The sequence below is a fragment of the Lithobates pipiens genome, unplaced genomic scaffold (genome assembly GCF_037356315.1).
Source record: "Lithobates pipiens isolate NorthernLeopardFrog02 unplaced genomic scaffold, aLitPip1_a1.2 Scaffold_19, whole genome shotgun sequence".
Taxonomy (NCBI): domain Eukaryota; kingdom Metazoa; phylum Chordata; class Amphibia; order Anura; family Ranidae; genus Lithobates; species Lithobates pipiens.
This window is the reverse complement of record NW_027507764.1, coordinates 65074648-65092965: the sequence shown is the minus strand read 5'-3', so window position 1 is coordinate 65092965 and position 18318 is coordinate 65074648. Positions and strand designations below refer to the sequence as shown.

Below are 18318 nucleotides of genomic sequence, written 5' to 3'. Positions count from 1 at the left end.
CGGCCAGCCCAGAGGAAGCCCTGACACTGTGGCCCTTTGGGGGGGATTTCCCTTCACTTCCTGTTTGTTTGTTTGTTTGTTTTATTATAGGCATTTATTGTTTGGTAATCAATCATTCCTAAGAGAAGGACTCAATGGGTGGCATAAAACCTAGTGTCTCCATTGGAAGATGTCCTGTCTTTTTGTTCTGTTGGCAACCAAAAATGTATTATTATTATTATTATTATTATATATTTTTTTTTTTTTTTTTACTTTCACTCTTGGTGATGATAAACAGGACAAATAAAGAGGATGAATCCCCCTAATGGGGGTTCTATTTTATTCACTTGTGATTTTCAGCTGCATGGTTGAGCTACAAACTCTAACATCTCCTGTGTAGTGCTAGTCTTCTGGGACTTTTTGCAGAGTGACTTGGAAGTTTACAAGGTCAAACAATAAAACAAGTGACTCTCATAAGTGATTCCCTTAATGTTATTCCCTCTAGGTGACCTTGGGCAAGTCATCTGTGTGTCATCAGCCAACTTTAATAGGCTAACCACAGACAAACAAGGAAAAAGGCTTCTTAAGGCCACCGCATGACCCCACACTCTAAGAGTAATCGTAAAAAAACGGCCTCCTCACACCCACCATTCAAATATAACATCCTGACTCTGGATTGCGGGAAAGGACAACCTGCAACACTATGCATACAAATAATCCATGCCAGCATTGCCAGTACAATATTTGGCAGATCAAACTGTAGATGACCAAGGTTGTGTGAACCGGACCACAGCACTACTCCTTGTCTTGCAAGTCCTAAGGTACCTGTAGACACAAAGTGGTTGATTTTACTAAAACTGGAGAGTACATTTGGTGCAGCTCTGCATAGAAACCAATCGGCTTCCACGTTTTTTTCTGTCAAAGCTTAATTGAACTAGATGACGTTAGAAGCTGGCTGGCTACCATGCACATCAGCACCAGATGTTGCACTCTCCAGTTCTAGTAAATCAACCCCAATGTCTCCATTGACTAGAGGCTGGTTGGGCATGAATTTATTTAAATGGCCTCGGGCACCGGGTTTTACATTTGCATGTCTAATGCCTGGTACACACCAGTATTTATTTATTTTTTCAACCCAGCGGACAGGGCCACTGTACTAATGATCCGTTAGTACAGCAATTCATTCTGCTGTTTTTGTGTTTTTGACAGGGGGACAGCCCCACTGCCAGAACACTTTGGTCAGCACTCTCAGCCATTGGCCATTGGATGTCTATGTTCAACAGACTAGGGATGATGTTACCACAGAGCTTATAAGGGTTGTAAGTAAAAAAAAAATAAATAAATAATAATTTAAAACCTCGGTATTGGGCAAAATCTAACTTTATTCTTAGCCCTTGTACACACGGTCAGAGATTCCGACAACCAAATCTGTCGGAGTAATTCCGACGGATTAATTCCAGAAGAGGTCCAGAAGTGATGTTGCATACACACGGTTGGACTAAATTGTTGGAAAATCCAATTGTACATAACGTGATGACGTTATTTCGTTAGGACGGGACTACATTCAGGCTAGTAGCCAATAGCTTTGGTCTAGGAATGTGATCTGAGCATGCGTGGCACTTTGTCCGTCGGAGTATGTCCGATAGGAGCATTTTGTCAGAAAATTTTACCGGCAAGTTGGAAAACTTGATCCGTCGGATATTCTGACGGAAACAGTCCGATGCAGACCACACAGTCGGAATATCTGACAAAACGGTCCGATAGGACACGTTCCGTCGGAATCTCCAGCCGTGTGTACAAGGGCTTAGAGTTGACCTCCAATAATCCACTTGTCTCACTGAGGGTGCCATTAACAGAAAAGTTACTAACCCTTTAGAATTCCAGGGAAGTATTTTGTTGGGGTGACCAGGACTAAAACTCTTAATAGCTGTCCAGGATTCTTTCTTTTCTTTTTTCTTTTCTCGTCCTCTCCTTTTCTCGTCCTCTCCTTTTCTCGTCCTCTCCTTTTCTCGTCCTCTCCTTTTCTCGTCCTCTCCTTTTCTCGTCCTCTCCTTTTCTCGTCCTCTCCTTTTCTCGTCCTCTCTTTTCTCGTCCTCTCCTTTTCTCGTCCTCTCTTCTCTCCTTTTTCTCGTCCTCTCTTCTCTCCTTTTTCTCGTCCTCTCTTCTCTCCTTTTTCTCGTCCTCTCTTCTCTCCTTTTTCTCGTCCTCTCTTCTCTCCTTTTTCTCGTCCTCTCTTCTCTCCTTTTTCTCGTCCTCTCTTCTCTCCTTTTTCTCGTCCTCTCTTCTCTCCTTTTTCTCGTCCTCTCTTCTCTCCTTTTTCTCGTCCTCTCTTCTCTCCTTTTTCTCGTCCTCTCTTCTCTCCTTTTTCTCGTCCTCTCTTCTCTCCTTTTTCTCGTCCTCTCTTCTCTCCTTTTTCTCGTCCTCTCTTCTCTCCTTTTTCTCGTCCTCTCTTCTCTCCTTTTTCTCGTCCTCTCTTCTCTCCTTTTTCTCGTCCTCTCTTCTCTCCTTTTTCTCGTCCTCTCTTCTCTCCTTTTTCTCGTCCTCTCTTCTCTCCTTTTTCTCGTCCTCTCTTCTCTCCTTTTTCTCGTCCTCTCTTCTCTCCCTTTTCTCGTCCTCTCTTCTCTCCTTTTTCTCGTCCTCTCTTCTCTCCCTTTTCTCGTCCTCTCTTCTCTCCTTTTTCTCGTCCTCTCTTCTCTCCTTTTTCTCGTCCTCTCTTCTCTCCTTTTTCTCGTCCTCTCTTCTCTCCTTTTTCTCGTCCTCTCTTCTCTCCTTTTTCTCGTCCTCTCTTCTCTCCTTTTTCTCGTCCTCTCTTCTCTCCTTTTTCTCGTCCTTCCTTATAAAACTTTAGGAAGTTGTAGACTGGGTGTGAGGTCAGTGGACCCCTGACTCCCTCAGGCTAAAAAGTCAGAATTAGGCAAGATATGGCAAAATAAGGACATTACTCTTTTCTGGGAAATCCTATATAGTTATAACAATGTAAACCAATTACTGAGCTGAAGTGGATTATATAGAAATACACTGCGGTCATGGGTGAGTAAAGTAGAGAGCAGCCAGTGGTGCGGGAGCTGTATCGGCATTGTTCTGTGCGCTTCTTTTTGAAGCAGACTGCACTGTTTCTGAAATTTTTAAACAACTTTCTGCAATGGCACCAATGTATTCCATTTTTCTCATGGCATTATACTGACCATCATTATGAGATAAAATTATAATATAAATGTATGTATTTAGCTTGTCACAACCCATTCAAGGGCCGAAAACAAGTGTCCTCTGACAGTATAATTGAAGTACTGTAAGTCAAGGGGCTGATAATTCTCTGGCGCTATGTGGGATATCTCTTCCTATAAATACATTTCCTGGGAGCAGGATGTGACTCCTTCACTAAACTATGTTTAGAAGGTCATCGCTAAGGCCCAAATCCTGAGAGGAACTTTGTATGCCAGCATTGCTGTTGCTAAAAAGTTAAAGGGATATGATTTTGAAGCACAGTGCATGTGTGAGAAGCCTCTGACGGAAGCCTTCATTCTCCGAGCACTAGACCACAGAGCAGTGATGATTAATCTGTTCACCTCAACTGTTGGGCCCTTTTCACATGGCAAAAAACAGATGTAGACTGATGTAAACTGAACTGATTTGAACATGCTCATCCATGTGTTTATGGACCTTGCTTTGTGCATTGGTGCGCAGTCATGTTGGAACAGGAAGGGGCCATCCCCAAACTTCCACAAAGCTGGGAGCATGAAATTGTCAAAAAATGTCTTGGTATGCTGATGCCTTAAGGCCTCATGTACAATGGATGTTCAGAGGCAGTTGGATGTTTTTTTTCAGCTGTCCCTGAACTCATTCAATGTTATCTTATCAGTACATGTACACAGGTTCCTTTTTTAATGTCCTTTTTAGGCAGTTGAGTTTAGAGGTCTTTTTTTGGAAAGCAAAAAAGTTCAGACGCTGAGTTTTTAGAGGCTTTTCAAGCGCTAAACACTTCTAAATGCAGCAACTCGCATTTAGCCGCGTTTCGCTTACAGGCGTTTTAAATTTTGGGCTATTTGGGGAAAATATTAATTTTATTTATTTTTTTCTAAACACGGCTAAACAGACGTTTTTAAATTTGGGTTACTATGTGTCAAGTTAAAACGTTCAGGAGAGGTTGTAAAAAACGTCCCGTGTACATTAAGCCTTAGAGTTCCCTTCACTGGAACTAAGGTGCCAAGCCCAACCCCTGTAAAACAACCCCACACCTTAATATTCCCCCCCCAAATGATTTGGACTAGTGCACAAAGCAAGGTCCATAAAGACATGGATGAGCAAGTTTGGTGTGGAGGAACTTGACTGGCCTGCAGAGTCCTGGCCTCAACCCGAAAGAACATCTTTGGGATGAATTAGAGTGGAGACTGCGAGCCGGGCCTTCTCATCCAACATAAGTGTCTGACCTCACAAATGCGTTTCTGGAAGAATGGTCAAACGTTCCCATAGACACACTCCTAAACCTTGTGGACAGCCTTCCCAGAAGAGTTGAAGCTGTTATAGCTGCAAAGGGTGGGCCAACTCAATATTGAACCCTACAGACCCAATACTTTTGGTAATAGTGTGTGTGTGTGTGTGTGTGTGTGTGTGTGTTTGTTTGCTGATCACAGTGGGTGATGTTCTAAGTCACATCTCAATGATACATATGGAACTTTGCCCTTTTGCAGGGGATATTTTCCACATATAGAATAATTTCTTGCCTTCTTCAATTTAATATTTGTACGATGTTCTGGTAACAAATAAAAAAAATACATGAAGTAGATCTTGACAGTAAAAGGGATGTGTTTTGTGTCTTTAATAAATAAGCAGGTCTTCTAGCAAGACCCATAAACCATGTTTGTTTTTATGCTGAAGGAGCTTTTTACGTCTGGCTTGTAGTAATGTGTGATGTATCATTTATTCATCGAACCTACAAAGCCGTAAACTCCAAGTTCCCTAATTGAAAGTTAATGTAGATATTGATCGATAGCTTTTTAAAAGCTATCTATAATTCCAGTGCACTAATAGAGGCCATGGACTCGCCGCGTTAACACACAACCAACATAAAGGCAGTGGGTGGGTCACATGACCTGGCCACATCAATGCCCTTTTTTGTAGTTTTTCTGGTTTGCCCCTGGAAAAGGGGGGGGGGGGGGTGGATCTTCACTCCCCACTTTCCCTTTCCCCGATATGAATTCTTACCTCCTTTCATAAAATTGCAAAAAAAAAAAATTCTTCATGCCGTCCCTCACTTCCTGATTTCTTGCTTAGGATCCAAGCTCCTGCAGCTGCCTGAAATACTCATGTTATGCATCCTAGGAGGCTCCAGGTCAGCAATAGAAAATGCACATGTAGTGCGTACCCCTTGATGCAGCTCTGTGCGGGGCCAGCTGTCTGTCTTGTTCTGTCAGCCATCCCGTCTTGATGCGCTGCCCTGTCTCTGTAACACCTATACAGAAAATGAAGGATACTGCTGTTGCTGGAACAGAAAGGCACAGCTTGAAATAAAAACACGATTAGACATTCTAACCCTTCCTCACTCTGCTTAAAATGTTTTTTATCTGTGTCCCCACTGGAGAGACTTACCATCACTTCCTGTCCTGACAGGAAGTAGTGAAATATCCCCCAAAAGAACACGAACAGCAATTAAAAACCTTGACAGACTCTAAACCTTCGCCGATCTATCCAAAGCAAAATAAAATTTGACTGTAGCTGAATGTTATAAAGGCAATCTTGTAATAATCTCCACTTTTAAATATGGTGAATGCTACATGTAGCCACTTTTTTACTTTTGAAAAAATGCTAAAATTTGGATATTGTAAAGTTGATGAATATTCTTGCAATGGATAGATATTTTTATTTTTATTTTTTTGAATAATTGCTTTAAATAATAATAATTATTATTATTATTGAAATACTTTTTACCCATTTCATTATTTCTCAGAGGTTCTTCATCAGGGATGCTAATCACATTTCTTGATATAGATATGACCACTAGAGGGTGAATGTCAAACAAAAAAAATATTTTTTTTTTTTTAATTTAAAATGTTATTGAAATAACGAAACAATATGCATAAAAAAATGTGAAGGTCATGTTGAAAATTTTACATTGGAGGTAATATACAAGTTTAAATTATGACTGTGAATTCCATGACCATAAAGTTTTTTGTCTCTAGTAAAATCTTAGTTTATTAAGGGAGAATTAGTGAAATTTGAATTTGTTACGAAGAGCTGCGCGCTGTAAAAAAATAGTATTCAATAGTATGTATTTATCACTGTATGCAGGGCAGGACTTAGGGTGGTGGGGGCTCCTGGGCTTGAGTCACTTTCGGGCCCTACCTTCTATACATTACCGTATTTATTAGCGTATAACACGCACTGGCTTATAACATGCACCCCAAGTTTAGGAGGGAATTTTAAGGAAAAAAACTTTTAGGAGAGAAGTTTAAGGAAAAAAACTTACATTTAAATGCCCATCAATGCAGCCTTATCAGTGTCCATCCCCAGCCTTACCCATCCATCTGCAGCCATGTCCACTGTCATTTGCAGCCTTGTCAGTGTAGCCTTGTCATTTGCAGCCTTGCCCCAGTGTCATTTGCAGCCTTGTCATTGCAATCTTGAAGTTTAAAAATGGCGCCTCCGAGATACAGAGTCCTGTGTATCTCGGCGGCTCCCGGATACTCTCGCAGTCCCGAGCGGAGAGTAGCCGTGTATACTCGCCTTGGCTCACAGTCACACCCGGTCCCTGTGTTATGTCCATCATAGGGCGGGATTGGGTGTGACTGTGAGTGGAGCCGAGCCGAGTACACTCGCTATGTATCTCGGCGGGGCCCCCTATTGGGAGGGGCCCATGGGCTTGAGCCCAGTCAAGCCCAATGGTAAGTCCAGCCCTGACTGTATGTGTTTTGGGGGTCTTCAGGGCTACAATTTAACAACAACAAAAAAAAAAAAACGCAGATGTATAGGGGAAAAATTTAGAGGTCCACACATTTCAAAAGCTCTACTCCGTTCTATAAGCTCTTCATCAGGGCCTGAAAAAAAGAAACTATGTATGCGCACTCAAAGATCAATAAACAAATGGATGTTTTGATCAAGATTACATTTTAGTCAGCATTCATAAGCATCTGGTTTAAAGTTTTTGCTGCTGTCTGTGTCTCCACTAGGGATTTCCACCCTCCCCATAAATCTTGGTGGGTATAAGACTGAAAGGAAGGAAAAATCGGATTTTCTCACTTCCTGTTGTGTTTGAGACAGGAAGTGAAAATAAATGGGTTATACTGTATACAGAAGAATTTTGGAGCTCTGTTATCTTATGTCATCACTTGCAAAGTCCTGCCTTCAACCTCCTATTTTTCCATGATGAATCTCCTATATTATCACAGGGCCATCTTTAAAATTGATTGGACCCTAGGCAAAAATTTTCCTGCCCCCCCACATGCAGTTTCGCTTTCCACCTGCTTTGAGACATACAATAAATAGCAACTAGACTCAAGATCCGTTTACTGAGTCAGATCGGGCAGCGATTACGATTGGTTGCCAGAGGTCACAGTGTATTAGTTGCTAGAGGTTGCAGCATATGATTTATGCTTGTTGATTGGTTGCTAGAGATTAATGTACATCAATACTGCTCAGTGATTGGTTGCTAGAGGTTACTGCCCATCGTTACTGATTGGTTGCTAGAGGTTACAGCACATCATCTCCTCACTGCCTGCACACCATGCACTAACGAGGTAAGGGGACCCATTAATAGACAGAAAACTCCTAGGGATCAGTGGCAGTGCTGGGGGAGGGGTGGGTGTGATCAATTTCCAGCATGCCCCTTTATCTCCCCAGTGGCAGCATTCCGTATAGGTGGTGTTGGATATGACCTCACGGGGGCATGATATATATATATATATATATATATATATATATATATATATATATATATATATATATATATATATATAATGCCTCCATGTACACATGAATTCTGCTGGTCTGCCCCTATTTACATATCAATGCTGGTATTTTCATGTAAACAGTCACCTGTCCACAACAATAGGCCAGAGCTGGGCAGCATTAGTAACAGAACTTTACATTTAAACTGGGATAGTTGGCAAGTATGGGGCAGCTGCTTTGGGACCCACAATAATGACAGGGCCCAGGGCAGCTGCCCCTTTTGCCCTGCCTTAGAGACGGCCCTGCCTGAATGTCACATTCATATATTGTTAAATGTTCCACTTTTACTCATAAATGGCCCAGATCTTATATCTGTGACTTGGTTCTTTAAAATGACACCAGGGTCTGTCCACTGCCACCCAAAAAAATCAGGAGAGGGCTCCCTAATGATAACATCTGCATGAGGTTGATGTATAGCAATGAACTCCTATGAGTAATGGTCCCTTTCCTCCAGTGGTGTTTGGCTCCCACCATGTGGCACCCAACACATTTCAAAGGTTAAACCACCTTCATTCCCTGGTAATTTATTATACATCTTCCCTTTTTAGTATACATGATTTAAATCCACTATTTTCAGCCAGTGTTCCATGGAATTCGAGGGTTCCTCCAGAAGTTGCTTTGGGTCCCTTGAGCTGGGGCTGTTTGATTCCCCCCCCCAAATCTAGTGGTGCCTTCATATTTTTGCCACTTGGCAGAATCAGTAGGATTGAAACTATTGATCTTTTTAGCTGACTGTAAGGGGGGCATTCTTCCCAATGACCACCAACATAAGGGACATTTCCCTAATGACCCCCTAATGGACTTTTCTTAGAAGGGCTCCCTAAGACCTAAAAATTATTTCCAGGGTTCTTCTGGAGTAAAAAGGTTGATCTCTTTGTGATCTCTGAATGATGACGTTTACGAGGTTCATCTTCTGTCCTCTCCTGACCCCTGCACTGTGTTCACTCTTACGTTTACTAAAAAGTATAAGACTAGCCCAACCTTTTAGATATACAGTACCCCTTGTTGGTCCATTCTGCCATATAGATTTCACTCTTGGCATCCATCCATCTAAGGGCGACCATACACAGAGCGAATGTCTTTCCTGCACACAAGGGTTACAGGATAGAAATGTATATAATCGCAAGAGAATCAGCCAGGCTGGTTGTACTAAGTTGATCAAACGGCTGCTGAACCAGCTGAGAGTCAAACCGTGTATAGCTGGCCTTGGGCCATAAGGCAATGTGTTCTGTTTTCGTTGTAGCCCCCCATTTTAGTTTAGTGTGTGTGTGTGTGTGTGTGTGTGTGTGTGTGTGTGTGTGTGTGTTTGTTTGTTTTTTGTGTATTGTACTTAGGTTTAGTGAATGGCAAACAAACCAATGTTAAGCTTTGCTTCTTGCTGGAAACCTCTTACTTGACAAAGTACTAAGCATATCTTTTTTTCTTTTCATTTTTCAGCCTTGAAGAAGGATGAGAACACCATCGATGAGGTAAGTCATTACTTTTATTTGCTTGTGATGAATCATTTACCTGCCTTTTGCAATACTATTGTATGCAGAGGTGCTGCCGCTGATGATAGAAAGGTAATCTTATTACAGGTTACAACTGATGTTTCCTATTCCTAAAATGCTTGTCATCTGGCTTTCTTTTTGATGCTTTGATTTCAATACTCACAGACTAAGAACAAATGTATAGGGGAAACGTTTCTGACCGATCTGATCTCCAGGCCTGTTCTAGGCATGTGACTCAGAATTATTAAAACCACAGCCTAAAAAGTCACATTTTCAGAAAGAAGTCTACTGTGGCGCTCCACATATTATTTTTAGGGCTTGTGCACACAGGACGTTTTTAAAGCTGCTCTTGGGGGCATCTGATGTGGTGGTTTTTTTTTTTTTTTTGTTTTCTGTCTCTAAATGCCCCTCCATGTTGGCCTGTGTCCATAAACACGTAAACTTTCAGAGGCATTTGGCAGCATAAGTGTTTAGGGGCGGTAGAAAAAAATAATGGCCTATGCGTCCAGGAGCAGAGGCTGTTGATATAAAAACTAACACATTTTGGCATTTTTCAACTATAGGGAATGTTTTTACTGAAAAACACCTGTAGTGGATGACATTTGGGACCAAATGTCACACGCTTTGTAAATTTTAGTTTTTGCCTCAGGACCTTACAGTACTGATGGTTAATTGTGTAGGTGAGACTTGCCACCAGTCTGGCCAGGCCATGATTGATGTTCTGCCTGGTCATGTGAGCGGTAAAGTGCACATGACGGGCAAGAACCAGGCTTGGTTGGATGTTTGGCTCTGAGAGGGCCATACCCAATCAGTAGGAGTGCCGGACCCTCTGAGGAGTCTGGGAGAAGGTACTTAAGCAGGTGTGGGTCACCTGTTCGGGATTCCAGAGTTGTTCGAGAGACCCGTGTGGTCTGTTTTGGTTCCAGGACCGGGGTAGCCCCACGAGGGGTCCCGGTCACGGGGTGTTTGACATCCCGCAACATGTTCCTGTTGGTGCCCCCTGTTAGACCTGACTGGTCTGGCGTAAGGATCCGTCTGTTTCCGAGTCTCAGAACCTGCTGGTCCGAGGCGATGTAACTGAGGTTCAGAGTGTCCGGGTGTGCTCTCAGCTTGGAGGGGCACCACAGCTCGTGGAAGTGACTGGGGGAGGAATCTTCGGAGGAGGGCCGACAAGTGGCATCCTGAGAAGTGCCTGGTTACTGAGTTGGGAAGGACTTTGTCGAGTCCACACTTTTCCAGTACCTCAAAGGAAGTGGGAAACATTCCACGTACAGTTGTAAAAAGGTTCCTCTTTATCTTCAGTTGATTGATCAAGTTTGAGACAACGTTCTGACTGCCATAATCTCTGGCTAGAGGTCTGTTCAGCCTTGAAGTACCCAGCTGCGAGTGGCTACTCTCTGGGTGGAAATAGAGACTTTGTTAAACCTGCAGTTCAAGGTACCTGAGTTCTTCACCCATGCCCTCTGTTCCCAAAGAGACTGTTTTGTGAAAGTTCTACTGCAAAATTAAAACCCTTTGAAAGGACTTTATTTGTGCCTGTGTAAAAGTCATTGGGTATCAACCCTGGGAACCCCTAGATGTGGAGGAACAGGCCAAGGGAAGGTTACCAGTAAGCCCACTAAGTCAAGGCCGCCATGCAACGGGTTATGGCCGCTACACACCCATAAACTGTATTCACAAACGCAGCTAACAGCGTGTTAACGCTGCTTTTTCCTGGCAGCAGCGCTGGTATGTTCTAATCATCCTGTGTGCATGAGACCTTAAGACAGGTGTACTTAACCACTTACTGCCATCTCCCACCTGCCCTTTAAGGACTCACTCAAAGTGTGGTAGCCCTTGCCACGCTCTGCAAAGCAAATCACTGTGGATCAGTTGGCGGTTGTCAGTTTTTAAGGGTTGTTTTTAACCCTCAAAAGGCCAAACCCATATCTCCCAACATTTTGAGATGGGAATGAGTGACCCCTACTAACAAACGTATGTAGACATAGGACACGCACCACTGCCACACCCCCTTAAAGGAGCATTAACCAAAAAAAAATTAATTACATTTCATTTAGATTTAATTAAATTTTTATACCACTACTATTCCTTTTATGCACAAATGTAAAATGTACAAATGCAGCAATTTAGAAATTGGATGAAAGGTTTAGCACTGGGAAACACTTTTTGAAAGCTAAAAAGTGCATTTTATATACAACTAGATAGATCTGACCAAAATGGGGGACAAATAAGGAGGAAAGAGGGGTAGAGGGACAGTCCCTTGAAATAAGGGACAGTTGGGATCTATGCAAACCCCCATGTCACAACTGCATGCTTTGTTCAGTTACAAGGCGATTGTGGTACATTTACTTATGTAGCCACCAAATGCAGTCTATTTATCTGTTTTTAGGTGGTGTTAGCAATTCTGTTTTTAGCCCTACAGAACAAAGTGCACATTCCACGTAGGCTTTGCTGCTCAATTGCAGACAGGAAACATTCAGGGAGACGAAAAATAGCATACCATAGATGCAACTACAAACATATAAACGCTGCCATCTACTGGTTGAAGAATAGATCTCTACTAAATACTAATGTACAGTAGTACAAGCAATTATTGCACAAAATACAATTCTGTATTCCAACAGTTGGACAGTGCAGGCAGGTAATAGCATGACTCGACAGCCTGTTTTTACCGCTGGTGTGGGGATTCTTATGCTGAAAGCTGCTGGGAAGGTACCTGATCATGTGATGACCACTGTGATTAGTATTTACAGTGAGTGCACAGATTAGCTGAATATTATGCTAATGATTTATTGCCATTTTCTGTGATATTTTGTGTCAAAGTTGGTTCTCTAAAATGATTGCATGTGTTTGCGCTCCTTAACGCATCATTGGCTGCTGACTGCCAATCATCTGTATTTATGAGATGTGTATGAGCAAAACTGTGGAGGTTTAGGAGCTGTTTCAAGCACCTACAGGTAAGCCTTAATATAGGTTTACCTGTAGGTAAAAGTGGTTGTACAGGGATGTACAACCATTTTAAGGCTGCCTTAAAGTGGTTGTAAAGGCAGAAGGTTTTTATCTTAATGCATTAAGATAAAACAAATCCTCTGTGTGCAGCAGTCCCCCCTCAGCCCCCCAATACTTACCTGAGCCCCATCTCGATCTAGGGATGTTTCACAAAAGACTCTGTTGTCTGGAACTCCCCTCCTCATTGGCTGAGACAGCAGCGCAGTGCCATTGGCTCCCGTTGCTGTCAATCAGTCAGTGAGTCAATGAGGAGAGGTGGCGGGACCGGGCCGTGGCTTTGTGTCTGAATGGACACAGGGAGCTGTGGCTTAGCTCGGGTGCCCCCATAGCAAGCTGCTTTCTGTGGGGGCACTCAAGAGGAGGGAGGGTCCAGTAGCAACAAAGAGGGACCCGAGAAGAGTATCTTGGCTGCTCTGTGTGCAAAACCACTGCAACAGAGCAAGTAAGTACGCCATGTTTGTTATCTTTAACGAAAACAAGACTTTAGTATCACTTTAAATAAAATGATGGATGAGCTTAAAATACATCATAAAAATTCCAGTGCTGCATTTTGTAAATTTCAACAAGAATTTAGTAAGCATTTCAGACTTGTGTGCAGATGGCTCGGCTTTGCTACGTTTAAATCATGACTTCTGGCCCCCGAGCATTTCAAAACCTAGAGCAATAGACCAGGCTGAAGAGTTGTTGTTCCTGTGTGTGGGTTCATGGGCTCCCGCAGTGCAGCTCATTGATTTTCTCTGAGCATACTGTGCTATTAGTCAGCTTGATGTAGCAGAGTAGCACTATGTTAGTTTATAGGCTGCTCATTTGCTGACCTCTTGGCTGTCTCTGGCTACATTACTTTCTAGGTCACTGAACATTAGTGCAGTTCTGTGATCATTTAATATATCAATTAATGTATTTTTAAACCCTTACCAGTGTTTGTTTCGTACCTGGATGTGCCTTTTTGCCTTCTCCCCATGTACAGCAGAGCTTAAACTAGAAGAGGGAGGAGCTGCACAAGGAGCCAGTCAGTTGTGCTTCAGTGCTAACAGTAATTATGCTGATAGGAGGATCTTCCATCTTGCTTGATGTTGTTGTAGCCATATTAGTGCACTTGTGACAGTACTCGATTGTTTCTGATAGGAGGAGAGAGCAGAGATGAGCCAGTCAGTGTTCTGATGCTCCTTTCACTGTCCAGTTGCAGGCTGGGGGAGGGGCAAGACCTAAAAGTGTTACTGAACTGCAGCAGAAGAAAATCAGGTCTCCTGCCCTCCATGTGGCAGAGCTGTGTATATCTCTGGTGTTGACATAAATCTTTTCAGGGGTAAAGTAGTTCCCACAAATGTACACTATATTGTCAAAAAGTATTGGGACGCCTGCCTTTACACACACATGAACTTTAATGGTATCCCAGTCTTAGTCCGTAGGGTACAATATTGAGTTGGCCCACCCTTTGCAGCTATAACAGCTTCAACTCTTCTAGGAAGGCTGTCCACAAGGTTTAGGAGTGTGTCTATGGGAATGTTTGATCATTCTTCCAGAAGCGCATTTGTGAGGTCAGGCACTGATGTTGGACGAGAACATTTTAATGGTAAAGAATTCACAGAGCACTATGTCTTAACTAAAAAGCGCACACAGCCAAGCAAATTGCTTTGCAACTCCCTTTTTGTCTGGTTATTTATAAAAATAATAGTACAGGATTTATGTAGTGGCAACAGTATGCACAGCACTTTGCAATATAAGACATTACAGTTAAAATAAAATAACATACAAGAGGGTCCTGCTCGATCGACTAGGTCTGATTGAAACCTTGTAATGAGCCATCTGGTAAGGGATTGGTAGCCCAATGGAGCCTTCCTAAAAACGGAAGGTATTCACCTACCCCAAAAACGAAGGTGATTATTTCCCATTTCGGGATCCAGAACCACTTATGATTCTGCCTAATGTTATAGAGTCAATCATTCCAAAACACAGCAGTTTCAGGCTTGTTGTGCATCATCAGTGTAGTGTATGCATTCTAGAGAGTAGGGTTTGGGGACCGACAACAAGTATACCCCATGGTCCACTGTGCATCCACTAAGAACATATGTACAGATCTAAACAGTAACAAGCATCCGTCCTGTCCTAAATGCCATGACTTAGTTTACTAACACTGAGAGGATGTGTGACATCACCGCGAGCTGGCAGTGTATATACAGTGTAACCTCATCCCTTTGTCTCCTGTAATGGATCCTCTCCCGCCAGCCAGGAGACCCCCTGCACATACTTTCCCATGACACGCATTCCCAGGCCGCCTCTCTATTTGTGAGCCATGATGCTGCAAGTCATAAACACAGCTGTGATCACTCTGCAGGGGGTTCCTGGAGGAACTGTGGTTGGGATCCAGAATGAAATTGCATTACGTTAATATTTGCCAATTTCCTGATTTTGTAATAGTAGTAGTTCTGGGTTTTAATGGCTACTTAAAATCGTATATCTTTATACCCCTTTATGGACCAAGTTTTTACAATTCCCCTATGGGCCTGGGTATTGGGGCAATAACTTGGTGAGTGTGTGTGTGTGTGTGTGTGTGTGTGTGTGTGTATGTGTATGTGTATGTATATGTGTGTATATATATATATATATATATATATATATATATATATATATATATATATATATATATATATATATATATATATATATATATATATATATATATAATATTACACACACATATGCTCTTCTACCTCCTTGGTCATTGGAGGGCTGAGCTGTGGAGCGGGCATCTCGGGCTCTCAGTGGCTCACTGAGAGGCTGAGCCGGGTGTCAGTTCAGGTAACTGGTGGATCTCCGACTCCATTGTAGGGATGACTTGGTGACGTCAGCAGAGAGTGGTCTGCTCTCTGCTGAAAACAGGTCACAGGAGTGCAAAAAAGAATTGCACTTCTGTGATCCATTAGAAGTCCAGCCAAAGGAACTTTGACTGGACTTCTCCTTTTTAAAGGAAGTTGAAAAATAAGATTTACTGGCTGTATCACCAGGTGAAATAAAAGGGGGAGGGGGGCAGCCTAAAGAAAACAAATGCAGCCATCACAAATTGGTAAGCTGCAATGTTTTTAGGTTTAATACCACTTTAACCATCTACCGCGGTGGGGTGGTTCTCTTGTTCTTCTCTCACCACGATGACGCAGCTCTTAGCCCATGTGATCAGCTGTGTCCAGTCACAGCTGATCACATGTAAACAAGAAAATGCGGTTATCGGCTTTCCTCTTTTCACACTGACAGCGTAATGAGGAGAGGAGAGCCGATCAGTGAAATTTCCTCATGGGAGACCTTTACAGATGATCAGGGCATTGAACATCAGTGCAGCCCCATCAGTGTCCATCTGTAATGGCAATCGGTGCCCCCTAGGAGTGCTTATCTTCTGTGCCGCCTCATCCGTGCTGTCCATCATTACAGCCTCATTAGTGCATGTCAGTGAAGGAGAAAAATTACTTATTTACAACATATTCTAACAACCCAGTGGTGATTGAATACCACCAAAAGAAAGCTCTATTTGGCTAAAGAAAATAAAAAAATTGTAATTTGGGTACATGGCGTTGCATGACTGTGCACTTGTCATTTAAATTGTGAAAACTGGCCTGGGCAGGAGGGGGTGAAAGTGCCCAGTTATTAAGCGGTTAAGGGAGACGACCTCCAGCCACTTCCACTGCTTTTTAGAGCTTTGAAGATCTGTGTACCGTACCCGATAGACTTGTACTGCCCAAGCTACCTTCGTGCCCTTAGAGACTGCGTTTAAGTCACTTGATTAAACAATTTCTTCTCAAAGAAACCGGCCTTATGTTCATCCCTTCTCTGCAGTTGCCACTCACTACATGCAGTTCGCGGGCAGTAACCTCACCCTCTAGGGACAGTATAATCCCTCCACCTCATTGCCACACATGTGGCTTTGACTTTCCAGCTCTTCTGGGCAGAGGGAGGAACAGAGAGAGATGTGAGAATATAGCGCCCTAGGTGCTGTGTATTCTCTTAAAAAAAAAAATAAAAAAAAAAAAAAAATATATATATATATATATTATTTATATATTATTTTTAAAAAAATTGGTTCAGTCTTTTTAAATTGGCCAGATGTCAGTAACCATGACAAGATACAACAGACACGGCATCTAACACATCCAATTAGTGTTCTTTCCTGTACTTCTGTTGGCACTGGTTGCCTCTACATCCCTGCAGTGCCACAGCTCCGCCAGTTTGGCTCAGACCTTTATTTAGAAACCCAACACTTCAGTATGCTGAAGAAACATTTGTACTGTTTGAAAATGGAAGGAAAAGAATTATCTGAGAAATGGCAATGATCACTGTTGAGGAGAAGAAACGTGTCCTGTCCATGGAATCCATCCAGATGTCCACCTCAATTTGACCCGTGTTTGGAAAAATGAAAGCCGGTCTTTTGGATGCCATAGGCAGGAAGAACACTTCATTGTGCCAAAAAACGCAGTGAAAATTGCTTGAGCCTGAGCAATGCGACCTGAAACTGCTATTTAACCACTTCCCCTCCGGAAGGTACCCCCCCCCCCCTTCATGACCAGGCCATTTTTTTGCAATACGGCACTATGTTACTTTGACAATTTCGCAGTCGTGCGACACTGTGCACAAATTACCTCCTATCAATACCTACCCTCCTGACAGAACGACAAGCAGCCTTGTTTACATAGGTAGATTATCGTCCTGTGTAATGGGCGGGTGCCGGCAGACATCGAGCCACTGGGCTCCTGCTGTGTGTGATCATTGTGGGAGCGGGTCGCAGGCGGCGCACGCTTCAGACCCAGAATTGTCAGATCACATACTGGGTACATGATTTGGTGCAGACCTGCTCCACCACAGTAAATGTATGGTGGGTGGTCTGCAAGTGGTTATTTCTTTTTTTAACGTTCACAGCAAACGCGCCCACCCATCCATGACTCCACGATTTATTTTGTTGAGAAATCATTTAAAAAAAACACCCCCCTAGCATTTCTAACTCTGCCCATCTTGACTAAGGGCAGATTTAAGCATTTAATTCCTGGAATTCATCTGCCCTTGGCTCAGGCACGCAGGCAGGAAGGCTTAACTGAGAAAACGCCCCCCACCCCCACCCCTAATTAAAAGGGGAAAAAAAATCCCACAAAGACTCCTGGGATGTATGACATAATTTTGGCTCCAGAAACCAGAAAGTAACTGAAGACATGTAAAAAAAAAAAAAAAAAGTTTTTAATGTGGTTTTAGACCCTTAACTATATCCAGTGAAGTGACTGGCCTCAGGTAAAATGGAGAGATGAAACCAATCCTCCTACATACGTTGTACCTAATTATCTGCATTCTTCTGTTTGCTATAGCCATTTAGCTCAGAGAGCTAAAATTACACATTGCAGAGTCAAGAGGAGAGCTCTGAGAGCTGATTGGAGGGAAGGCATACCCCTTGCAATCACAGGCTGTGTGCTTGAGCTCCCTCCCCTGTCACTTTTTTTTTTTTTTTTTTTTTTCCTCTTGGTGTCAGGAAAAGACTTGTGCAAATGGCAAAGGAACAAAAAGCAGCAGACAGAAATAACACTTAAGGGGTTATTTATGAAAGGCAAATCCACTTTGCACTGAAAGTGCGCTTGGAAGTGCAGTCGCTCTGAATCTAAGGAGTAGATCTGAAATGAGGGGAAGCTCTGCTGATTTTATCATCCAATCAAGTGCAAGCTAAAATGCTTTTATTTTTTTTGTTTTTGTTTTTTTTTCCTTGAATGTCCCCCTCGGATCTACAGCGACTTTACTTCCAAGTGCATTTGCAGTGCAAAGTGGATTTTCCTTTAGTAAATAACCCCCTTGGTGTTCTAGATTTAAAACCAGTAAATATAATATAATATACCCTCCTATCTATTATCTGCAACATTAGGATTAAAGTTAGTTA

At 42.6% G+C, this 18318-nt stretch overlaps 1 protein-coding gene across 4 annotated transcripts in view; it reads left to right on the top strand.

The window, feature by feature from the left end:
- The window catches only part of CDK14 (cyclin dependent kinase 14), a 656595-nt gene that overhangs the window by 29287 nt on the left and 608990 nt on the right, over window positions 1-18318 (top strand). For all 4 annotated transcript variants that reach the window (XM_077490836.1, XM_077490834.1, XM_077490833.1 and 1 more), the window contains exon 2: window positions 9358-9389. In XM_077490836.1, coding sequence (XP_077346962.1) covers window positions 9358-9389 — 32 coding nt within the window. The remainder of the gene's footprint in view (window positions 1-9357; window positions 9390-18318) is intronic.